Below are 26320 nucleotides of genomic sequence, written 5' to 3'. Positions count from 1 at the left end.
TGGAATTGGCCGGAGCGGAGCCGCCAACTATTTCACATCGACCGGCTGGAAGAGATCTGAAAGCGGGTGCGAGCGAGAAAGAGCACGCAAGCGGAGCCGGTCGGCTCCTTTTATTACTTCACACGAAGCGCGTTCAGGCATTTTTAATGACAAAAAAGGTGCAAATGCAAAAATAAACTTTACTACAATCACTCAAAACACTGTTTCCAACGTGATAAAAATCTGCTCTCCTCTCCGAGCCGGTCTGTGTGAACGGACCCTATTTCGGCGGTGGCGTAATAAAAGCAAATAAAAGAACACGTTTGTATCTATCCATGGGCAGAACTGAGACGCAACTGCGAAGGCGTGCGTACCCTCTTGCGTTGCGAGGGCGCAGCGTCAACGCAACGCAGATGTGGCATACAATGCGTTGTTCCGTTGCGACAACGCGATGCAACGCAACGCAACGGATTAATGGGGCTTCGCCCTACTCCACAAAATACTTATCGTAGCGCACCGGCTTTGTTTACTTAATTAAGCTTCAAATTTCCCTATGCGGGAAATTACACAGGTGGAATAAATATCAGTAATTTGTGTTGTTCGCTAAGTAGCATTCAGGGTTTACCCGCAGGCTTTTATCGATTGACTAGATAAAATGACGGATGTAAAAAACTTGCGCAATATGGTCTTATTTTTTTACATACCTTCTAATAAAGATTTGTTCTCTAATGTGGATCTTACATCATACATAATAGGTATATGTACTATGTATGATATAAGCTGCACCAATACAAACTAAATGGAATCTAAAAGTTTGAACGTGGTAGGATCCTATGATTTTAACAATTAGAACGATCTGATTTTTACATAATTATTTTTTTTAATTAATCAACACGGCGTTACATAAAAAACGTGAAGATTGACCTTAATATTTATTGTAACGATTAAAAACAACAGTAATCTTCCTATATTAATTTAGAAATAAAAGTTATTTTGGTATCCTTGAAAATATCTTCCGAATTTCCACATTGCACCAGATTGGCTTCTCAATATACCGCTTCCTATTTATAGCCAACAGCCACGGTCAAAACTATTTTAGTTTATTTTATGTCACGAAATACGCACGTTTGGTTCGCGTATAATTTTTAAAATTCAAAATCGCACGTGAGAAATTTAAAATGGCGCCATATGATTGGCCTATAGATACCGAGAATTATCCTGTTATGCGTATAGTTACGCCGCGAAATGTTATAATGTGTGCAATTTATGGAATGTAAGTAACAAGTATTTGATAGAGTACTGTTTTATTTTTCGATTATTAAATATCACAAATATGTAATATCATTATCATGGCAGTAATTCTATATTCAAACAATACCCGTATATGCTTATAAGAAGAAAAACCTTTTTTGTAAGAAGTAATATACAATTAAAACCATGATTTTCAAAATAGGAATACCGTTTACGGCGATTGTTTTTGTTTTTAACAACGACATATAATAGTTAAAATATATCTATTTAATAATAAAATTTTACAAATTAATTATGTAAATTAAATTAAAGCATTTGAAAATACTTTGCTTTATACTAATATATATTTTTGAATAAAGCACGTTATGGACAGAATAATAATACAAATACGAGCGTCCTCTGCAAATACACATGTGACAGATGACATTTCCCCTTATCACTAGACGTCAATTTGAAAAATAAAACCTTCAGAAGTTCTGACTTCAGTTTTAGTTTTCCCTTCAGGCAAAATATACAAACATTTGGTTATGAAAAATTATTTGTGATAATAAAATAAATTAATAAAAAATGAGTACAACGTCTAAGAGGCCGGCTTCCCAACATTCGTCCGTACCTAGCGAGACAGTTGTTAAATTATCAGATGATGAAGAATATTCAACAAAACCCGAATTTATTTACGGTGGACCGTTCATAAAAGTGGAAAAACCATGTCCATTTTTAAATACAGCTACTCCAATGAACGTTCAACTTCAGGGAACTTTCAAAAAGTATGTATTACAAAAATTGCGCATTGAAATAATATTTCATTATACCATCAAAGATTAATTATGTACACATTTTATTGATAGATAAATAAAGTAAATAATAACAAAGTGTAATTAAGCGTAAACTGCTTAATTTATTGTATGCAATAGATAAATGTAGCACACTATTATTAAAAAATATGTACTGCTACAAATATATAATAAATCTGGAATTTGAACACTAATTATAATATTCACTAGGCAACTTATCTTATTATATTGAAACAAGTATTTAGTTTAGTTCCCGTTTTATTAATTCTATATCTTGCCACATCCACCCGTCTTTGCTTGGGCAAAATGGGGGTTTTATCTCATGATTTTATAAAATTGACATTGTTATATATATTTACTAAAAGCCCCCTTTTTAACACTTATCCATGTAGTTAAATATCGTTTAAACTACCGGCCGAAATTGAAAAATTAAAAAAAAAAAAATTATTTTGCTGCTTTTACTTCTTTTTTAAATAAAAATGTGACTATCTATTAAAGATAAATTTTGAGGATCTATAAATCTCACTCTTATTTATCCTACAAAAATATTCTGGTCTTTGTTGTAATATTTTTCGTATTTGCTTCAAAAGCACCAGTATTAACAATTTAAATGCCAACTATATTGATAAATAATATTCAACATACTGCCTTTGCCTATTTCAAAATTAAAAAATATATTTTTCAAAATAAAGTTTCATATTAATTGAGTTAGCAGCTTAGTATAACAAAAACTGTTTCTTTTGTCATAATAATAATATTTGTTGTGTTAAATATCAAATATTTTTTAATAAATGCGTGTTGTTTTTATTCTGATACGTATTTTCGATATATTATTTCAAGCCCGGATAGCTCAGTCGGTAGAGCATTGGACTTTTAATCCAAGGGTCCAGGGTTCAAGTCCCTGTTCGGGCGGCCATTTTTTTTTCGTTTTATTTTTCTTTGTTACATTTTTTCTAATTTATATTATTATAGCGAATAAAAAATTTGAAATATCTGTTGCAATTTTTTTAACATAATTTTTTTTTGCTAATATACAAGTTTTATTAATACAAAAACGACGCCGTATCCTCTATTTTTACAAGATTTTAGTGTAAAACAAAGAGAAAATCCATATTAAGCTACTACTACAAACAAAATGCGTTTAATTGATAAAAATTTACTAATGGTTTGAAAAGAAATAATTCACACCTGAAAAGTATAGGGGAAAGGCTCACATCTCGTTAACGTTATATATATTTTATTTGAAATAGAAATTATATATATATTTTATCTTTGATCGGCATTATTTAATTTCCAAGGTTATATCGTTCAAAAGTTGGCGACATATGTCTTTTTCATTTTACAATAAAACATTTCTGAACGTTTTCTGGGATTATGTTGTAAAAGCTACCCAATTCGACCCGTAGGCGACCTAAGCGTACCAACATACATCTGTTAGGGAACACAAGCAACACACACCGACCACGCCGGCGGGGTCGACGACCCTCGTTCGTTACGTCCTGTCGACGCTTAGGCGTATGACCTTCCGTCCCGACTTCAACGGCGTCCTAAGCCGAGGTCCGGCCTCACAGGAGGCACCCTTAGGACGTCCGTATCTCTTGAGCCTCTTATGTGGCTTTCAACGTCCGGCTTGATTTCAACTCGCCCATCCCACCTGGTGACACTGTAGAGGCTACTAGGGCCAACAGCAATACACAATCAGATTTTTTTTTTGTAAAAGCGTAGGTATACATTGTCCCACAAAGGACATTATTTATTAAGCCCGTGTAATTTGTGACAAACGTAATGTATGTAGGCCCTTGTGGTAGCTTTACATATACATAATATTGTAAAATGAATGATTCAAATGTGCTTATAATAGCTACTTGAATAAAAAAAGTATATTTTGATTTTTTTAGAAATCCAAATTTGAACCACACGGTTCAAATTTAGAATCATTAAACTAGTTGGACCTAGACCTCGGAATTTACAGTCTTATAAGCTAACTTAGCTAGATTAATGAGGTATTTAAAATAATAATAAATTTACAATAATAAAATTTGAAAAATCTTATGTTTATCAAGCGTTTTGTTCGCAAAGTCACAGCAAACCGATAAAATGCACGCACCGCGGCTTATGAAAATATTTTGATTATAAGACACGAGAAATTCTTACTTGTTCCATTTTGTCCTACCTAGTGACGTGACTGTCGTGAGGTTAGCGTGATCACCCTCTACCCCGTGAAAACGTGTATGCAAAATCTTATGACCATCATTTGAGAATTTAAGACGTAAAGCGTAACAAAAAAGCAAACTCACTCACAATTATAATATTATTAAGGATTAGGGTCCGTTCACACAGACCGGCTCGGAGAGCATCGGCCTGCTTTTTTCTTTTCACACAGACCGGGTCGTATACGCTTGGAATTGGCCGGAGCGGAGCCGCCAACTATTTCACATCGACCGGCTGGAAGAGATCTGAAAGCGGGTGCGAGCGAGAAAGAGCACGCAAGCGGAGCCGGTCGGCTCCTTTTATTACTTCACACGAAGCGCGTTCAGGCATTTTTAATGACAAAAAAGGTGCAAATGCAAAAATAAACTTTACTACAATCACTCAAAACACTGTTTCCAACGTGATAAAAATCTGCTCTCCTCTCCGAGCCGGTCTGTGTGAACGGACCCTTATGCGTCACATTTATATGGAATCATTATAAATTTATAACCGTCATTTTGTTTATTTTTTCAGGAGTTTCGCCTTCTACTCCCTGAAGGAACGCTTACCGATCATTTTGACAAAAGTTATCGATTACTTGTCTCGTGAAAGTTCAAAGATAAAGTCCGCAAATAGCGCTGTAAGTTGTGACATATAACTTGAGACGGGGGTTTTTGATCTCGTTAATTGAAAGCGCAATTACGCGTTTCCACCACATGAAGTGAGGGTTGTGTGGGACTTGTCGGTGCCTAAAACTCCTGGTGCGCCCTAGTGCACCGGAATACACACTAAAATAACCACCCTTATCCTCTCCGTCTACCGTGACGCCCCGCCGAAATGACTCTTTTTTAACGCTGGAAAAACGCATTACGCGTTTCCCCCACGGGAACAGTGGGGGGGTAGGTGGGGCTCGCCGGTGTCCAAGGCGCCGAGTGCGCCCCGAACATCAGAATACCCACTAAAAAACCAGCAGTACCCTTTCCGTCTTAACGAGGAGCGCCACGGGGTCGCTTTCGCATGCTACTGTGGCGAACCGCCAAAATGACCTATCCTAACCTATAAAATAGAATATAATTATTATTTGTAATAGTACCAGCAGCTTGTATACTGATTAAAAAATATGATTCATAATTTTACCAAAAATTGTGCTTACTAATAATCTTTTTTTTTTAATTCATAAATTTTCAGTCTGACGATGACATACGCGGCTACATCCAATACATAACAAAACTCAAAAATGATTTAGTAACGAACAAGATGTACGATCCCTTAACAGTCGACACGCCGGAAGCGAGGAAGTGGAACGAATGGATTTCAAAAGCAGAGAATCAATATTACTTTACGAATATATGGGTGTTTTCTGAATGCTACGTGTACAGGAGGCTTAGGGAAGGTTGCGAATTGAGGTAAGTCATTTAAAAGATTCCGGCATGTATCAAACTAGCCGCCCGCGGCTTTTTTAAGTGTTTCGGTTTAAAAAAAGAAAGCCCATGTAATTCCTTATGGTTCAAGCATGCGTATAGATAAGCAACATGTTATATACTTCATATATATGTAAAACTTACTTTCTTGTCAAATGTTTATGTATTATATTACGCTGTATGTTTTCCAATAAATACGTAAATACATTATTTAATAAAAAAAAATTTATTGTGTTTTAAAGCAAAGGTCTACAAAACTTCGATCCCTTCGATGAGCAAAAGGAGAAATCGTTTACGAACAGCTTGGAGCTCATGTGTGTCGTCGCGGACAAGCTGATGACCATGCTCTCACCCAGTGACAAGGATAAGCGGAAAGCTGACTTCATGACGCTTTTGAAGGTAATTTGTTTATATTTATAACAGAATAACTGTCCAATAGATGTTCTTATGTTGAATCGGGTTATAAACTATCTTCGGCGCGTCACGGTAGTATATGCGCAAGCGATCCCGTGACGATGGGTTCGTTCAAGTTTTTTTACTTTCCCGATTTGCTTCATACATACTGCATAATACAGTTGATGATTTGCATAATACAGTTTTATCACTTACTCCGATCCTGCAGCTATCTCTGAAGTGCTTTGTGATGGATCCGCTTCCACAATAACCTTTAATTCTCCATTTTCCACTGGTCTCCGGCCGTCCACGGGGTCGGTTCTGAAGGTCGAAATTTCCAGAACGAAAACGTTGAAACCAAAAACGTTCCGTGCTTTCTTTTGCGATACTAGCGCAGTACACATCATTAATCCTTCGAGCTGTTTCTGCAGCACTGGTGCCACGGTAGAACTCGTACTCGTAAATATACCGACATTTCATGTTTTCCATTGTCCGGTAATAAGCGACGCCAAAGTTAAAAATAATGAGGAAAAAACAAATGAATGACTGTTTTCAAAACTCAAATGTACCAGCTAAATGAATTTATAAATTTGAATTTGGAATTCTTAACCAAAGCGGAGATATTTCAGATCAAAGTGGTCGGTACGACAAAACGCTAATTTCATATGTAAGGACCTGATATATATGATTTGGGCAACAATGAACTTAGGTTAAGTTAGAAGCTGGGCCTAATGAGAGTTCTATTACAAAGTTATAACTAAAAAACTTATGGCCTTATAAACGTTGCGTAGCGGCTGTTTAGTTAAACATTGATTTATCTCTTTCTGTCATTATTGATTTGACATTCGAAAGAAGAAGACAGCATTGTTTAACTAATCACTCGCTGAATAACGTTTTTCGTCTTGAACAGGGAGCGAGATCGATGTCACCGCTTAACTGTGACATCAATTCCATCCCGCACAAAGAAATTTGGCAACTCCTTTCTTTGTCGCACTTCCAAAAAATGGAATTCATTACCAGCTCACGTGTCATTAACAGCTCACCTCTTACAACACGGGTTCCTTCAAACGAGTTGTGAAAAGGCATCTTGCGGGCCGGCAAGGCGAAGGTAGCTAACAGAACATTCTTCCCGACTGTACTGGCCGTCGTCGCATTAGGACTCTGCTACCACTTTCCATCAAGTGGAGTAGAGTCATTTGCCATCCCGGCAAATATATAAAAAAAGAGATCAATTGAAAGAATTATTCTTTAAACCTGCTTAAACAAGGACAGACTTATTGCGCATTCCTCTCGTTTCAGATTTGTCTATGGGCTAACAAGTGTGACCTGTCGTTGTCTCTGGGTGAACAGGTGACGTTGAACTCGGCTGACGGAAACAATACTGTGAAAAAGATCATAGACCCGTTTCAGATAGTTAACGATCTTAAGGACAAGGTAATATGGTTCAAATTAGAATAACAATTTTATTAAAGTTTTTGACAAATAGTTTTTTCACAAATGAATGCTTATATTGAAATAATGATTTAGGCAAATGGTCTTCCACCCATAGACATTTCCACTGTAAAATCCTGTTCATATTGTATCATCTATGTGAACTAAGATGTTATGTAGCTGTCGTTACACTGACTCACTCACCCTTCAAACCGGAACACAACAATATAACTTAGTATTGTTGTGTAAATTAATGTTTGACAGTAGCCTAACGATTTCCAATGGTAATCTCAGGTGAAAGAGTATAGTTAGGGGGAGGTAAATGGAGGTAATAAGGGGGGTAATATTGTAAAATTTCCCACTCTGTGAAAACGGAAGTCAAGATTGATGTTTTCGTTTTGATTTCAGTTACTTGTGGACGACACTGCGAAGATCAGTGACCTAGTTGTAGCGAAGGCTGAAGCGATGGCCAGAACTATTGAAGGGGTGAGTATGCTGTGTTTTTAAAAACGTATTTTCATGTGCAGCCTGCTCGTGCAACTCAAACGTTTCATAATGAAACGTTGCAATCATATCTTACGTGTTATGCCTGTAAAGATATAATTGTAATATTTATTTAATGTTTGCTAAGCTTACCTTGATACTGGCATTTAAATTTTGGTAATAGTTTATATGTGATAATTAAAAAAAAAGAAATAACGTTTAAAAAAAATATTTAGTAAAAAATTAATAAGGAATTGCGGAATAATAAACTTTAAATGTCGTTTGCAGACGGCAGATCTACTTTAAATTTACTTATTTGTTATGCTTCATTGAAATGAAAATTTTGTTTATATGCATATAGACTATTTCAATCGAAGAAGGAATAAAGATAAACAAACCATAGATTAAGGAATTCCATATGATTTTCTAATAGATAATACGAACAGTTCTCAATCGATTTATAGTCAACACAACGTAAATCCACCTACCTACTTATATACATTTTAATTTTACTTACAAACTCAAAACTTTCCCGCACTCAGGCCATTTTTTACGAATCCATAGTGAATACCATAGATTATCTAAATTTCGACCAATGGTATCAAGTCATTTGAATGACAAAGCTATTTGTTTGTCTTTACTGCTCTTGTGGCTGGAATAGGTTAGAAATGAGTAGAGATTCTTCGCCTCAGGGAAGTCTTACTTAAAAAATATATTTGTATTATAATTGCAGAATACGAATTTAAAAACGAAATGTAGTTGCAATAGATTGGCAACACTCACAGGGCTGCCACCTTGTAAACAAGAGGTTTATTGTTTATATAATAAATATTGTAATTTAGTGAATTATATTAATGTAATAATTAAAAATGTTAAAAAATGATTTTTTTTATTCTAGTAACCCAGTAGATAATATTATAAAGCTTTAGTAATATAAGCGGGTTCAATGCTCTTACTTTAAGTTACTTTTTTTTAAAAATAGCGTATATAGTTTTAATTTAATATGTAGTTTTAATTTTATTGTTTTAAATTTATTTTAGTTTGAAGATTTAATTAAATGATAGATTATTAGAACTCGTTTCCGATCATTTATACAAAGTGCTATTGAATAGCCGGTAAAGAATTTATTTGATAAAATATAAATATGTATGTATGTATTATGTAAGGATTTATGTATAGTATTATATTTATTTATAATGAAGTTAGAAATTATATATTTGTGATGTAATACAAGCCGAGATGGCCTTGTGGTTAGAACGAGTGAATTTTAACCGATGAACATGGGTTCGAACCCGGGCAAGCACCACTGAATTTTCATGTGCTTAATTTGTGTTTATAATTCATCTCGTGCTTGACGGTGAAGGAAAACATCGTGAGGAAACCTGCATGTGTCTAATTTCATTGAAATTCTGTCACATGTGTATTCTACCAACCTGCATTGGAGCAGCGTGGTGGAATAAGCTCCAAAACCTTCTCCTCAAAAAGAAGAGGAGGCCTTAGCCCAGCAGTGGGACATTAACATGCTGTTACTGATATAATATATTTCATAATGCTGAGTGTGTGTTATACACAGTGTTGTGAGGAAGCGAAGCCCCCCGAGGAGGGGGCGGAGTCGGCGGAGGGAGAGGCCCAACTGGTTCCTTGTCCGGGGAAGTTGACCGTTCCGAAAACTGTTATGTTTGGTGAGTTAATCAAATACTTCAGCTTATGTTGCATTTAGGAGTTTACATTATTAGTAATGTATGTGTGTATCGTGGCATTTATAATATAAGAATGGATTTCAATTATGATTCGTTACAGACATCGTGTGCGACAACGCTGGATACGAACTGTTCGGGGACCTCTGCCTGGCACACTTCCTCGTGTCGCAGAATATTGTCAAAAAGGTAAATTGAAAACGAGATAGTAAATAAAATTTTTATGTGCTACTTATATACTTCGACTCGATACTGTCGACAGGTACATTAAACAAACAAGCGGACTCTTGTTGGAATGAATAATAATAAAATATACATTACAGTAACAGTAACGGGCTAAGGCCTCTTCTCCTTTTTTTTTGAGGAGAAGGTTGCGGGTTGGTGGAATACACATGTGGCAGAATTTCAGTGAAATTCGACACATGCATTTTTCCCCACGATGTTTTCCTTCACCTTAAAGCACGAGATGAATTATAATATCAAATTAAGCACATGAAAATTCAGTGGTGCTTGCCCGGGTTTGAACCCACGATCATCGGTTAAGATTCACGCGTTTTTACCACTGGACCATCTCGGCTTTTTAAAAAAAATATAATAATAATAATAAATATATACAATACATAATTTTGTATAATTTTCCACGTGGATTTCAACAGAAGGTCGATTTCAAAATGTAGCAACCATTAATTTTTCATGTACGAAATTTGCATTTATAAATGGACCGTGTTGTCCAAAGCACAGATACTCTACTCTAGTTTTATAGTTACAATATACACCTTTAGTTCAATGCTTTTATTGGTAAATTTCTTGTTTTTATTGGCTTTGTTTTTTAAAGAACAATATTTGTGTTTATTATTTTATATTTATATTCGCTTATAATTTTTAATTTAATGATTAGGAATCGTACCGGATCACCTAAAATAAAAAGCAACAGATTATACAAATTGCATTTTAATTGCCAGTGAAAAAAAAATAGTTCGTGAAATGAAACAATATATTATGTATTATATGGAAACGTAAAAACATACGACCTTATAAACGTTACTTAGCGACTGTTTAGTTAAACAATGATTTCTCTCTTTCTATCATTAGTGATTTGACATTCGATAGAAGAAAACACAATTAAGTGTTATGAAATGTCTTTAAAATAATATGCATTATTAAAAAAAATCGTAAGGTAACTTTCTAAAATGAATCAACAATATACATTTTTTTTAAATCTAATTTATAATATGCAAAATCTGAAAAATATAATTATTGTAATTTTTGTCTTTTTACTGTTTATTTGTATTTATGATCCTTGTTTAGTCTAAATAATTACGTTGGTGGCAGAACGATGGTTGAAAAAAAAACAATTACTTAAAATTATTTATTTAAAATTACAATTTATAATTAAAACTATTTTATAATTAAGACTAACTTCTCGATTGAAGTCAAATCCAATAATAAATTACATTGCTAATGGATTAATAATGCATCCTCGGCTGATGCAATATTTCACAATGTCCGTCCTAAATTATTTTACTTAAACCAATAATCAATTTCAACCTAAGCTTTTATTATTATTATTGTTTTGTATGAATACATTATTTTCTTCCTAGGTTCGATTCCATGTGAAAAAGATACCGTGGTTCGTATCTGACGTCACGCCTCGAGATTTCAAGTGAGTGGTATCCGACTCTCTTATTTCGGTTATATACGTCCCTTCCCTTTATTTCATTTTATTGGTGGTAGGGCTTTGTGCAAGCTCATCTGGGTAGGTACCAGCCACTCATCAGTTCTACCGCAAAACAGCAGTACTCGGTATTGTTGTGTTCCGGTTTGAAGGGTGAGTGAGCCAGTGTAGTTACAAGCACAAGGGACATAACATTTTAGTTCCCGAGGTTGGTAGCGCATTGGTGATGTAAGCGATGGTTAACATTTCTTACAATGCCAATGTTTATGGGCGTTGGTGACCATTTACCATCAGGTGGCCCATATGCCGCCTTCCTATTCTATATAAAAAAACCCCTTAAAACTGGCGTGTTGTTGTGATTTTTCGCTCACCTTAGGGGTTAACGAAAAATCGTTTTGAAAGTCTCAACCACCTAACCAGCTAAACCGGTTTCGCTGTCATAATATCCTCCGGCAGGAGATATTATAGTGCACAAGTGTGTGCGCAAACACAGGTGCACTCTCTATTCCCTTACTCTCATAATCCGATGGGACAGCAATCCGACATGATTGGAAAGAGTTCAGATACAGGACCAATGCCTTTGCGTGTTTTCCGAGGCAAGGAATATATTATTATAGCTATCAAAACCAAATGACTTCAATCGCTCTTTTTAAAATCAGCTTAGTGGCCAGCCTGTGAGGCCGCAGGTCCCGAGGTTTGAATCCCGGACGGGGTTTTCATTGACGCTTAAGTTGCACGTTGCTGTACTTAAAGATTTCTAGTATAGAACCATCATCACCATCACCAACACCAGGAGATTTGGTGGAGATATAGTCGATGGATAAATTACAAAGAAATTTAAAAATGCAACGCAACGCGTGCGAGCATTAGCTAATTATTATATAAGGAGTAAATAATCTTTTACGATTGTTTTTTTTTCTCATTTCAGATACGTTATAAGGTCCTGTGCAAAAGCCAATTATAGTCGAGAGATTCCGGTAGAAAATAAACCAGGTGGGGTACCGTCCGAATATTGATACATTAACGGTCTTTTTGTAACATTCATTTGGTAGCCCATCTGGGTAGGTACCACTCGTCTTCACGTATTCTACCGCCAAACAATACTTATATGTGTGAGTGAGCCAGTGTAACTACAGGCACAAGGGACATAAGATCTTCTTTCCCAAGGTTAGTGGCGCATTGGCGATGTAAGGATGGTAATTATTTCTCACAGTGACAATGTCTTTTCAATGGGCCAACTAATGGTGGTGGTGACCACATACCATTAGTTGGCCCATTTGTCAATCCATATTTTACATAAATCCTTTGCTGCGTAAATTACTTAGACAGACAGCCAAAAGACAAACTTACGCGTTGATAATGTTATATATCCGTAATGTTTTTTTTTTATAAAATAGAAAGGCGGACGAGGCCACCTGATGGTAAGTGGTGACCAAACGCCCATAGACATTGGCATTGTAAGGAATGTCAACCATCACTTACATAGCCAATGCGCCACCAACCGTGGGAACTAAGATTTTATGTCCCTTGTACCTGTAATTACACTGGCTCACTCACCCTTCAAACCGGAACACAACAATACCAAGAACTGCTGTTTTGCGGTAGAATATCTGATGAGTGTGTGGTACCTACCCAGACGAGCTTGCACAAAGCCCTACCACCAGTATGTGATGTTCTTATTTCAGTTAAATATCATATTTTTTTCATCTTCTAGAAGACGAAGCAGAAGCGTCCGAACCAGAAGCGCCGAGAAGCGTCACTTCCAATAATTTGTCGAATCTGGGCGAGATTTGGACCAAGTTAGTGGAAGATGGCACATTCGTTGTTATGGTAACTTTTATAAAAAATAACTAAATTAAGCTAAATTTTATAAATTCTATACACGGAGCCGAGATGGCCTGGTGATTGGAACGCGTGAATCTTAAACGATGGTTGTGGGTTCAAACTTGCCGGGCAAGCACCACTTTTCAAGTTTTCATGTGCGTATTTCTAATTCATCTTGTGTTTGACGGTGAAGGAAAACATCGTGAGGAAATCTGAAATCTGCATGTATTACGCATCTAATTTCACTGAAATTCTACCACATGTGTATTCCACCAACCCGAATAGGAGCAGCGTGGTGGAATAAGATCCAAGCCTTCTCAAAAAAAAAGAGGAGCCCACAGCCCAGCAGTGGGACATTCATATTACTTTACTATATACGGAGAAGGGCCCTCCGTGCGATGACATAAGAGACCTCTAGACCTCCGAGTCATAGTCAATAGGCTATAGGAACGTTGAATAAAATATATTTGGGATATGGCTTTCTAAGTGCTGAATCTAACACCTGCCAGTGATGTGTTTGTGTATGTGCCCCCCCCCCCAGTGTGACGACTTCTGGACCTCGCCGCACGTTTACAAGGACATGAAGACATACGACCCGGACTTGTACCGGAAGCTGCAGTTCGCGGTCGCCGTCATGTTCAAGGGGGACTTGAACTACAGGAAGCTCTTGGGTGAGAGGAACTGCAACCCAACCCTGAGCTTCGAGAGCGCTTTGCAAGGTAACCACATCTCTTTATTATTTTATCAATTTGTCGAGCCGGTTGGCGTGGTTAGTAGATACTTGCCTTTCACGCCGAAGGTTGTGGGTTCGATTCCCACCCAGGACAGACATTTGTGTGCATGAACATGTCTGTTTGTCCTGAGTCTGGGTGTAATTCTCATATAAGTATGTATTTACAAAAAAAAAGTAGTATATGTAGTATATCAGTTGTCTGGTTTCCACAGTACAAGCTCTGTACAAGCTTAATTTGGGATCAGATGGCCGTGTGTGAAGAATGTCCCCGGATATTATTATTATTATTTCTATTTAACTTTTAAACTTTCTCTTCTTTCGAAGGGTTTAAACCTAAAACGCGGGCTGCAGCCAAGCGTTAAGGAGTGTTGCTTATATTAAAAACGTTGATGATAAAGTGGATGATGATATAAACTTTCGGGTGATACGGCAGGTGTTAAGGATTATGGCTTTTTGAAGTATATGGAGGATATATGTTGGCATTTGTAAGGTGTTCAGACTTTGTGTCAAGGATTTTGGCACGATACCTGTGGATGATAGGACTATTGGGACTATGTGTACTGTTTGTGCTTTCCATTGCGTTTTAATTTCTATGGCGAGATCTTGGTATTTACTTAACTTTTCAGATATTGTGGTTTGTATGTTATGTGAATTAGGAACGGCTATATCGATAAGATAAACGATTCTATTGATTTTATCATGAACGGTAATATCTGGTCTATTATAACAAACAGTTTTGTCAGTTATTATTGTTCTATCCCAGTAGATTTTGTGGTTTCTATTGTCTAATACACTTTCCGGTTTATATTTGTAATACGGATTCATTTCTGTTATAAGTTTATATTTGTATGCTAAATGTTGGTGTATGATTGCAGCCACTTGATCATGTCGATGCTTATAATCGGCCTGTGCGAGAGATTTGCAAGCCCCCGTTATGTGTTGAATAGTTTCAGAGGCTGCGTTACAGTGTCTACATAAGTCAGTGGGTTGATTGTGATGCTTCATTATGTACTTCCTATAGTTACGAGTTGCTATTATTTGGTCTTGAATGGCGAGCATAAAACCTTCAATCTCAGGGAACAGTTCACCTCGTTTGAGCCATTCGTTCGACTTCTCTTTGTCGACGTGGGGTTGGTTCAAATAGGCTCGGTGCCTCCCATGCAGTGTTTTTTCAGCTCATGCCAACATTTGTTGTTGTGTACTTATGATATGTTCGTTTACGTGTTTTTGTGTGTTTTCGTGTTTTTGTCATGTAGGTTTAATGGTGTAAGCTTTTTGTCTATTTCTGTTGCATGTCTATGTAGAGGTGAGTGTTCGGATTTATAATGGAAGTATGCTCTGAGTGAGAGTATCTGCTTATTGTGTAAATTGTGTATGTCTATTAATCCCCTTCCTCCTTCTTTGCGTGGTAGTGTGAGCCTTTGAATACAAGATTTTGGATGATGTTTCCTATATTTAGTGAAGTGAATGTTTATAGTTCGCTGCAATTTTTTTTATGTCACTTTTTGACCATTGTATTATTCCGAAAGAGTACGTAAGTAAGGGTATGGCAAATGTGTTAATAGCTTTTATTGTGTTTTTAGAGTTAAGGTGTGTCTTTAATACGAGATTTAATCGGTGCGAGAATTTTGTAAGCAGTTCTTGTTTTGTCGTAGTTTGTAGTATTTGCCTAGATTGTTTAAAACCAAGGTATTTATATATGCTTTGTTCATCCATTGGTTCAATTTGTTCACCAGTTTTGAGTTTGTAGCTATTATTAAGGATTTTTCCTTTCGAGTTTGACAGAATTTTGCACTTGTCGACTCCGAATTTTATATGAATATCTTTTGAGAATTGTTCCGTAATGCTTGCTAACTCAAGCAGCGTGTTTTTGTCAGTGGAGTAAAGTTTTATATCGTCCATGTACATGAGGTGTGATAACTTATATTGGGTGTTATTACCATAAAGTGTGAATCCTGTATTGGTTTTATTTAACAAGAGTGAAAGAGGATTTAAGGCCAAGCAAAACCAGAGGGGGCTCAGAGCGTCTCCTTGAAAAATTCCTCGTTGGATACGAATTGGTTCAGTAATTAGAGATTTCATGGACGATTGTTTTATTATTAATACAGATTGCCAGTTTTGCATCGAATTTTGAAGAAATGATATAAGGGTTGGGTTTATTTTATACAATTTTAAGACATACAATAACCAGCTATGCGGGACTGAATCAAAGGCTTTTTGATAATCAATTAACATAGTATGGATATCTGTTTTTGATTTTACCGCACTATTTAAAATGATTGCATCAAAAGTAAGCTGCTCCTTACAACCTTGGCTATTTTTTCTACACCCCTTTTGCTTTTGTATTAATGGGAATAAAGATTTGGAGGATGAATTAGAAGTCTGCGTGGACTCTTCTTCTAACGACGGCACGTTCACCTGTATATATTTTTTAGTTTTAGACCTAGTTATCATATTATTCCCTCGAGTAGCTAAGGACATAAAAGTGAATGAAGTTAAGGGTAAATTAAATTAGAGGTCTCCTTGTCTCTAAAGTTTGTATGCGAACAAACGACTAAGCACCCCCTTAGTCATGGAGCCCTCGGCGTACGCTGTTCCACCTTGGCTTGGGTTGTATCTCTCTTGGTCTGTCTTCTCATCTTGGGCCAATCCAGCATGAGTAGCTCTATTGGCATAGCCCTAAGAATCATTGAAGCGCACAAGCCCCACCACGTCGGCAACGTAAAGATACGTCGGTGGGGTTATTATTATTATTATCTTCATACAATATAAAAATGTAAAATGACAGTTTATTTCTCACTGTTATATAAAGCCTCCTCGTGTAAATGTTTGTAGTTTATTCCACCACGCCCCAATATGGGTTAGTGGGTTAACTTGTAAAAGTCGAACCTTTAATCGAAAGCTTATTAACACGGAAAAAGATGGAACCTTCTACTTTGAAGTCGGTTAAAAATAGTTTACATCTATTTTAACCGACTTTACTGAAATAAATTTAACACATGAATGTATATCATGTATCGAGATGGCCCAGTGGTTAGAACGCGTGAGTCTTAACCGATGATCGTGGCTTCAAACCCGGGCAAGCACCACTGAATTTTCATGTGCTTAATTTGTGTTTCTAATTCATCTCGTGCTTGATTGTGAAGGAAAACTCCGCGAGGAAACCAGCATGTGTTTAATTTCACTGAAATTCTGTCACATGTGTATTCCACCAAACCGCATTGGAGCAGCGTGGTGGAATAAGCTCCAAACCCTCTCCTCAAAAAAGGAGAGGAGTCCTTAGCCCAGCAGTGGGACATTCACAGGCTGTTACTGAATGTATATAATCAATTGAACAACTAAATGTTGCTTAGTTGTAAACATTTCTATAATTCTAAATATAATATTTTTATAACGCGTGATGTAATATCCTGTTATTACTATTAATAACATTTAAAGAACGCATTTTTAATGTATTACTTGAATTATATATTTATTTACCTACTATGGTTATCTTAAATAAATAAATAAACAGCATTTATAATTTTTAAACCAATGATAACACAAGCTTGGTATTGTTGTGTTCCGGTTTGAAGAGTGAGTGAGCCAGTGTAATTATAATAATAATAAAGTCCTCCAGACCGATTTCGGCCACGGCGGCCAATCTCAAGAGAGATTAAACAACTGCGCAGGAGATATTATAGTGCACAAGTGTGTGCGCAAACACAGGTGCACTCTCTTTTCCCTAACTCTCATAATCCGATGGGACGGTAATCCGATACGACCGGAAAGAGTTCAGGCGCAGGACCAACGGCTTTACGTGCTTTCCGAGGCACGGGAGTGTACACACTTCCAACTTCCAGACTCCGGGCTGCTACTGAGAATTTTTCTGATAGAAAAACCCAATAACTTTTTATTGGCCCGACCTGGGGATTGAACCCAGGACCTCCGGGTCTGCGGCCTTATATCAAGCCACTAGACCAACGAGGCAGTCAATTACAGGCACAAGGGACATAAGATCTTAGTTCCCAAGGTTTGTGGCGCATTGGTGATGTAAGCGATGGTTAACATTTCTTACAATGCCAATGTCTATGGGCGTTGGTGACCACTTACCAGGTGGCCCATATGCTCGTCCGCCTTCCAATTCTATAAAAAAAAGCTGTAAAGTTACGATGTTTAGAGGCTTTCGATACAGACGGAGAGTTTTTCGTAAGATTTAAGTCACTGTATAATATTTAATTACTTTATAAAAACATATTTTTATTTTCAATGTCAATCCAATAATTCATTTTTTTACGTAAATTATTTTATATACATTTTTGTAATTCCTACGTCATTTTATCAGGAGACGTTTTTGAGATATTTTAGAGAAGCCCGGATAGCTCAGTCGGTAGAGCATTGGACTTTTAATCCAAGGGTCCAGGGTTCAAGTCCCTGTTCGGGCGGCCTATACTTTTTGCTTTATATATCGCTGCTTTTTATATTTTTGCTTTATATATATATATGTATATTTTTAGTTATAAATAATTTTGTTAAATTAAATATTCATATGTTTATAAAAAAAAATAGTGAAAATTTATAAATTGTATTTTTTTTGAGAATCAAGACAAGAGTGTAAATGTAGTCTCATTCGCCAGGGTTCACACCTGCGCCGCTGATAGCGGTGCGGACGGTGAAGGCGGACCTCATCTGCGGCCTGCCCAGGGGGAAGTGGGAGCAGCTCAACGGCATCGACGACAAGTGGATGGAGAAGGGGGACTACGGGTATATCTTACCTTATGCTATATCTTAATACTAAATTTTAACTTAAATTTTTATCGAAAAAAAAAAACAACCTTGAGAACTAAGATGTTATGTCCCTTATGCCTGTAATTACACTGGCTCACTCACCCTTCAAACCGGAACACAATAATATCAAGTACTGCTATTTTGCGGTAGAATATCTGATGAGTGGGTGGTACCTACCCAGACGAGCTCGCACAAAGCTCTAACACCAGTAAAATTATACCACCTTAATTATGAACGTAGCTTAGCGATTGTTTAGTTAAACAGTGTTTTCGCTCTTTCTTTCATTATTGATTTGACATTCAAAAGAAAAAGACAGCATTGTATAAGTGATAACCAACTTATAAGTGAGGCCACAGGTACTTTAGATGAATTTAAAACAAAAGACAATATTATATCTTTAATAACAAAACTCTACGCAGTTACTCTACTGGCAATCACTTTAAGAACAAACTATTTATTTTAGTTTTTTATTTAATATTGCTTTGTTCCAGTGTTATCCAGTTGTGTGCGAAGTCAGAGGTTCTCAAAGTGTCGGAGCGTCCGTGCGTACCCGACGGAGAAATCGGTACGTCGTTAATCGTTAAGTTTAACCGCTCTTAGGACACGCGTATTCTGAGCCATTAAGTGGGCTCCCAACATCCGGCTGACTGAATGACTGGCCCCCCGCCCGGTGACGCTGTCGAGGCCATTTGGGCAAGCAGCAACAAGTCATTTCGAAAAATAAAAGTTAAGTTCAAACGATTGGTTGGCAGTAGTAATCATAGCGGACGTTTGCGGAACTTATGCGTGACGGATACACGTGATATTTTTTAAACAAATGTTAAAATTGATTTATTATATAGATTTGTTTAATATTCGTTTAATATGTGATCAGGTTTCATACTACAATTTCTTCGTTGCTTTCTTTTATACAATATTTTTTACAGCCATCTTTAGAATATTAATGTATTTTTTTTTATTTCCAGAGGACGTGTAAATCCATTTTTCTAGAAAATTAATTCCAAGAATTATGCGGATATCACCATATTTGCTTATAAAGCACTTTATCTACTTTATTTTTATTATATATGTACATTGTTGAAAATAAATCTCTTGAAACTAATTCTGGGTTATTTTAATTTAATCAATATATCAAATATATATATAATATATCAATATACCAAATGGTAAAACTTACCCTCCCATACTCGATAGTTGCTATTACACCTATAGGGTCCGTTCACACAGACCGGCTCGGAGAGGAGAGCAGATTTTTATCACGTTGGAAACAGTGTTTTTGTTTTTTGTTTTTTTGTCATTAAAAATGCCTGAACGCGCTTCGTGTGAAGTAATAAAAGGAGCCGACCGGCTCCGCTTGCGTGCTCTTTCTCGCTCGCACCCGCTTTCAGATCTCTTCCAGCCGGTCGATGTGAAATAGTTGGCGGCTCCGCTCCGGCCAATTCCAAGCGTATACGACCCGGTCTGTGTGAAAAGAAAAAAGCAGGCCGATGCTCTCCGAGCCGGTCTGTGTGAACGGACCCATAACAAATGCTTCATTACGCACGGGATACTTCCCAACATCTTAGAAAACTACAATTATTAAACCTCTTCCGAAAAAGACTAATGTCCACTCAGTGAAAGACTTACGACCAATTGGAATATTGCCTATTTTATCAAAGGTTTTGGAAAAGGCGGTAAATCAACAAATTGCTTCCTATTTTGAACATTGCATTATTCCGAAATGTCAATCCGGTTTTAGAAAGTCACACAGTTCCACTACAGTGTTATTACACATTGTTGATAAAATTCTTTCTGCAACTAATAATATGGCTTCAATTTTGATACTATTAGACTACAGCAGAGCATTTGACTGTCTCAATAGATATACTTCTTGCCAAATTGAAATTTTATGGTTGTTCTGTTCTCGTATCTAAGTGGTTTTCTAGTTATTTCAAAGATAAATTACAAATAGTAGAAGTTTCTACTCGTCTTTCGAAGTCTAGCCCTATAAAAGTTAAAAGAGGTGTTATCCAAGGTTGTATAGTTTAGTCCACATGTACGCAGATGATACACAGTTATTATTGAACATCAATCCATATATAAATAATGATAAAACTATCCAAAATGTTAATGATGATCTTACTCAAATTTTTAGTTGGTCGAAGAATCATTACCTGTCATTAAATCCACAAAAATGTACTTACATAATTTTTGGTACTAGGCAACAAATGGTATCGCTTAGTCAAATGTGTCATAGGATTTTTATAGATAGTCATTCCTTAGTTGAGTCTAAGCTAGCGAGGAATCTTGGGGTGAAGTTGGATGGGTCATTACGTTTTGAAGAACACATATCAGCTGTTACTACGAAGTGTTACACTTTACTAAAAATGATTTATAAATTTAGACTATTTTTGAGTGAATCAGTGCGATCAAAACTTGTGGAATCCTTGGTTCTATCTAAGTTGGACTACTGTGATATCCTTTATGCCTTTATAAAAAGACCGAAAGGAACATACAAAGGATACAAAATTCTTGTCTAAGATTTTGTTACAATATACCTCGATTCGCATATTACACCTTATTTAAATTCCAAGAATATATTAAATATGAAAAGTGTACGGTACACTTAAATTAAATAATATCACTTTTACCTTAAAATATCGTAAAATTCACAATTATTTGGCGGATAAACTTAAATGGTCTGAAACAAATGAATCCAATTATAGATTGAGCCGAGTTCCGCGACTAGTACTGCCTAGACCACATTTGCAAGCATTTAGAGGTAGCTTTCGTTTCGCTGCTTCGAAGTGTTGGAACGATATCCCACCTCCGATTAAGAACAGTACGTCTCAAAATAAGTTTAAGGCACAATGCAAGCAATGGCTTCTATGCAAAAGACGCAATGTGTCTGGACAAATGTGTGTAACTAAACTTAATATACTTAATTGTTATTTTGATTGTAATTTATTAAAATATGTATCTCTATTTGCTTATACATTTTAAATATTTTTTTTTATTCAATATGAAATATTTTCCTTTTCCAAGAATTTAACCAAAAAAAAACTTCTCTATTTTAGTAATGCTTGCATGTTTTTTTTATTTTAGCCTATTGGGCGTGTTATAAAATAGAATTAACTTTTAATATTTAAGTAATATTATCTTCTTTTACTTTTTACTGCGCTGAATGTAGCGTTTGTGTTGGCAGCATGTGTACAAGGCGTAGACTGAAAAGCAGCCTAGCTAACTAGCCTAACCTTTTCATCATACTGTTAACTCTTTTTTATGGTTTTGTACCTTAATTTTGTCTTTGTTTTCTTTTTGGTGAATAAAGTTATTTATTTATTATTATATTGTATGGTATGGTAGTTGCAGAGAACGAAGCAGCGAATTTATGTATGACACAGTGATGGTATTTTAATGCTAAATAAATAATTGGAATGATAGTGCAGACTATCATCAAAAATATTACACCCGTCTTATTGCCTCTTCATTTCATTTTTCGCCCAGAGTATCGGAATAGCGATTCAAAGGTGAAATGCTGCTAGCATTTTTGCCACCATTCCACGCGAATGTCACGATTTGTACAGTAACTATTTTTAATTGTATTTATTTTGGACTTTAATGTAAATAATTATTTAGCGGCGATAACTAATAGATATTGAGATGCGTTATGGAATATATTATACATATAATATATTCAATCGTGTATGTTTGCGCACACACGTGTGTAGGACATTATTATTACTACTACGCCAATGAAACTAAATTTATTTTAAAAATATTTTACTTAATAATAATTACATATAACATAGTTGCAACAATACTTTTGTTTGTAAAATTATAAAATAAACTTAATGTTACATTTAAGTTGATCAAGCAAATGACATGAAAAAACTTTAAAAGCATTTTAATTTTATGTATGTTCACAACAGTTATATATCATGTTTTTAATCAAAAATACATTTTCTAACGAATTAGAAAAAAAAACAGATATGTAAGTAATTAATTAAAATAATATGTTAACATACGGGCCAACATAACTATGCCTTGCCTAACCTTGCATGCTATTATTTTATATTCATAGTCTTAACCTTTTTTTCTCTTTTAAATATATTTTTCCTTTGTCAGTTCTAAGTCAGTTTCTAACATTGAATAACAGCAATTGTGTAATTTTCAGTTTTAAAATTCTGTAAAAATAGCTTCCTATTCAATATTTCAAAAAAAATCTAAAATTATCACTATAATCTATCAAAGTCGTTATGAAACGATTTACTCTAGAGATTTGCTATAACGTTAAGATAGACAATCTTTTCATTTATTACAATGGACTCTAGGTAATACGATTGGCGTTTTGCAAGATGATATTGAATTATTTATTAAATTTGCACCAACCAAGTAGTACTATGTAATGCGGAGACGGCTCAGTGAAGGAAAACATCGTGATGGATGAAAACCTGCTAGATATTTAACCACCAACACAGTTTAAAGCAGCGCGGCGAAATAAGCTCCAAACCTTCTCTTCAAAGAGATAGAAACGAGACATTTACAGGCGGGTATTGCCAGTAGTACCTTGTGGTGCGTCAAATGCAATGCTTGAAAGTTGCACGAGCAACGACACACAGGTCTGTCTTCTCATCTTAGGCCAATCCTGCATGAGTAGCTCTATTGGCATAGCCCTAAGAATCATTAAAGCGCACAAGCCCCACCACGTCGGCAACGTAAAGATATCCTGTTATTACTATTAATAACATTTAAAGAACGCATTTTTAATGTATTACTTGAATTATATATTTATTTACCTACTATGGTTATCTTAAATAAATAAATAAATAGCATTTATAATTTTTAAACCAATGATAACACAAGCTTGGTATTGTTGTGTTCCGGTTTGAAGAGTGAGTGAGCCAGTGTAATTATAATAATAATAAAGTCCTCCAGACCGATTTCGGCCACGGCGGCCAATCTCAAGAGAGATTAAACAACTGCACAGGAGATATTTTAGTGCACAAGTGTGTGCGCAAACACAGGTGCACTCTCTTTTCCCTAACTCTCATAATCCGATGGGACGGTAATCCGATACGACCGGAAAGAGTTCAGGCGCAGGACCAACGGCTTAACGTGCTTTCCGAGGCACGGGAGTGTACACACTTCCAACTTCCAGACTCCGGGCTGCTACTGAGAATTTTTCTGATAGAAAAACCCAATAACTTTTTATTGGCCCGACCTGGGGATTGAACCCAGGACCTCCGGGTCTGCGGCCTTATATCAAGCCAAAAGACCAACGAGGCAGTCAATTACATGCACAAGGGACATAAGATCTTAGTTCCCAAGGTTGGTGGCGCATTGGTGATGTAAGCGATGGTTAACATTTCTTACAATGCCAATGTCTATGGGCGTTGGTGACCACTTACCAGGTGGCCCATATGCTCGTCCGCCTTCCAATTCTATAAAAAAAAGCTGTAAAGTTACGATATTTAGAGGCTTTCGATACAGACGGAGAGTTTTTCGTAAGATTTAAGTCACTGTATATATTTAATTACTTTATAAAAACATATTTTTATTTTCAATGTCAATCCAATAATTCATTTTTTTACGTAAATTATTTTATATACATTTTTGTAATTCCTACGTCATTTTATCAGGAGACGTTTTTGAGATATTTTAGAGAAGCCCGGATAGCTCAGTCGGTAGAGCATTGGACTTTTAATCCAAGGGTCCAGGGTTCAAGTCCCTGTTCGGGCGGCCTATACTTTTTGCTTTATATATATATATATATATATATATATGTATATATATATATATATTATATATATATATATATATATATATAATATATTTATAAACATATGAATATTTAATTTAACAAAATTATTTATAACTAAAAATAAATTATAATTAAAATAGTGAAAATTTATAAATTGTATTTTTTTTTTGAGAATCAAGACAAGAGTGTAAATGTAGTCTCATTCGCCAGGGTTCACACCTGCGCCGCTGATAGCGGTGCGGACGGTGAAGGCGGACCTCATCTGCGGCCTGCCCAGGGGGAAGTGGGAGCAGCTCAACGGCATCGACGACAAGTGGATGGAGAAGGGGGACTACGGGTATATCTTACCTTATGCTATATCTTAATACTAAATTTTAACTTAAATTTATATCGACCTTTTTTTTGTAAAATAGGAAGGCGGACGAGCATATGGGCCACCTAATGGTAAGTGGTCACCAACGCCCATAGACATTGGCATTGTAAGAAATGTTAACCATCTCTTACATCGCCAATGCGCCACCAACCTTGGGAACTAAGATGTTATGTCCCTTATGCCTGTAATTACCCTGGCTCACTCACCCTTCAAATCGGAACACAATAATACCAAGTGCTGCTGTTTTGCGGTAGAATATCTGATGAGTGGGTGGTACCTACCCAGACGAGCTTGCACAAAGCTCTACCACCAGTAAAATTATACCACCTTAATCATGAACGTAGCTTAGCGATTGTTTAGTTAAACAGTGTTTTCGCTCTTTCTTTCATTATTGATTTGACATTCAAAAGAAAAAGACAGCATTGTATAAGTGATAACCAACTTATAAGTGAGGCCGCAGGTACTTTAGGTGAATTTAAAACAAAAGACAATATTATATCTTTAATAACAAAACTCTACGCAGTTACTCTACTGACAATCACTTTAAGAACAAACTATTTATTTTAGTTTTTTATTTAATATTGCTTTGTTCCAGTGTTATCCAGTTGTGTGCGAAGTCAGAGGCTCTCAAAGTGTCGGAGCGTCCGTGCGTACCCGACGGAGAAATCGGTACGTCGTTAATCGTTAAGTTTAACCGCTCTTAGGACACGCGTATTCTGAGCCATTAAGTGAGCTCCCAACATCTGGCTGAGTATCTTAAAGACTGGCCCCCCGCCCGGTGACACCGTCGAGGCCATTTGGGCAAGCAGCAACAAGTCATTTCGAAAAATAAAAGTTCAGTTCAAACGATTGGTTGGCAGTAGTAATCATAGCGGACGTTTGCGGAACTTATGCGTGACGGATACACGTGATATTTTTTAAACAAATGTTAAAATTGATTTATTATATAGATTTGTTTAATATTTATTTAATATGTGATCAGGTTTCATACTACAATTTCTTCCTTGCTTTCTTTTATACAATATTTTTTTACAGCCATCTTTAGAATATTAATGTATTTTTTTTTTATTTCCAGAGGACGTGTAAATCAATTTTTCTAGAAAATTAATTCCAAGAATTATGCGGATATCACCATATTTGCTTATAAAGCACTTTATCTACTTTATTTTTATTATATATGTACATTGTTGAAAATAAATCTCTTGAAACTAATTCTGGGTTATTTTAATTTAATCAATATATCAAATATATATATAATATATCAATATACCAAATGGTAAAACTTACCCTCCCATACTCGATAGTTGCTATTACACCTATAACAAATGCTTCATTACGCACGGGATACTTCCCAACATCTTAGAAAACTACAATTATTAAACCTCTTCCGAAAAAGACTAATGTCGACTCAGTGAAAGACTTACGACCAATTGGAATATTGCCTATTTTATCAAAGGTTTTGGAAAAGGCGGTAAATCAACAAATTGCTTCCTATTTTGAACATTGCATTATTCCGAAATGTCAATCCGGTTTTAGAAAGTCACACAGTTCCACTACAGTGTTATT

General features: G+C 35.9%; 1 protein-coding gene and 3 non-coding genes across 8 annotated transcripts; all 4 read left to right on the top strand.

The window, feature by feature from the left end:
* The first annotated feature begins 1103 nt into the window (after positions 1–1103).
* Positions 1104–25966, top strand: LOC126778477 (damage-control phosphatase ARMT1-like). Of its 5 annotated transcripts, none has more exons than XM_050502066.1 (15): positions 1104–1252; positions 4749–4854; positions 5403–5620; positions 5878–6034; positions 7328–7462; positions 7868–7945; positions 9516–9624; positions 9743–9828; positions 11241–11302; positions 12243–12307; positions 13029–13144; positions 13680–13857; positions 18488–18614; positions 25350–25423; positions 25830–25966. In XM_050502066.1, exons 1-15 carry the CDS (start codon positions 1158–1160, stop codon positions 25838–25840), a joined length of 1617 nt encoding a protein of 538 aa, XP_050358023.1. In that variant the 5' UTR covers positions 1104–1157; the 3' UTR covers positions 25841–25966. The 5 variants fall into 5 exon arrangements, with proteins under 5 accessions (XP_050358023.1, XP_050358020.1, XP_050358019.1 ...); XM_050502063.1 differs by lacking the exons at positions 1104–1252; positions 18488–18614 and adding exons at positions 1706–1997; positions 24592–24718; XM_050502062.1 differs by lacking the exon at positions 1104–1252 and adding an exon at positions 1706–1997.
* Trnak-uuu (transfer RNA lysine (anticodon UUU)) lies at positions 2864–2936 on the top strand. The gene has a single exon. It is a non-coding gene; the product is annotated as a tRNA-Lys (tRNA).
* On the top strand, positions 18223–18295 carry Trnak-uuu (transfer RNA lysine (anticodon UUU)). Its single transcript has one exon. It is a non-coding gene; the product is annotated as a tRNA-Lys (tRNA).
* On the top strand, positions 24287–24359 carry Trnak-uuu (transfer RNA lysine (anticodon UUU)). The gene has a single exon. It is a non-coding gene; the product is annotated as a tRNA-Lys (tRNA).
* Positions 25967–26320: the final 354 nt, after the last annotated feature.

This window comes from Nymphalis io, chromosome 26, assembly GCF_905147045.1.
Source record: "Nymphalis io chromosome 26, ilAglIoxx1.1, whole genome shotgun sequence".
NCBI lineage: Eukaryota > Metazoa > Arthropoda > Insecta > Lepidoptera > Nymphalidae > Nymphalis > Nymphalis io.
The sequence above is the reverse complement of the archived record's forward strand: the minus strand, read 5'-3'. Positions and strand labels throughout refer to the sequence as shown.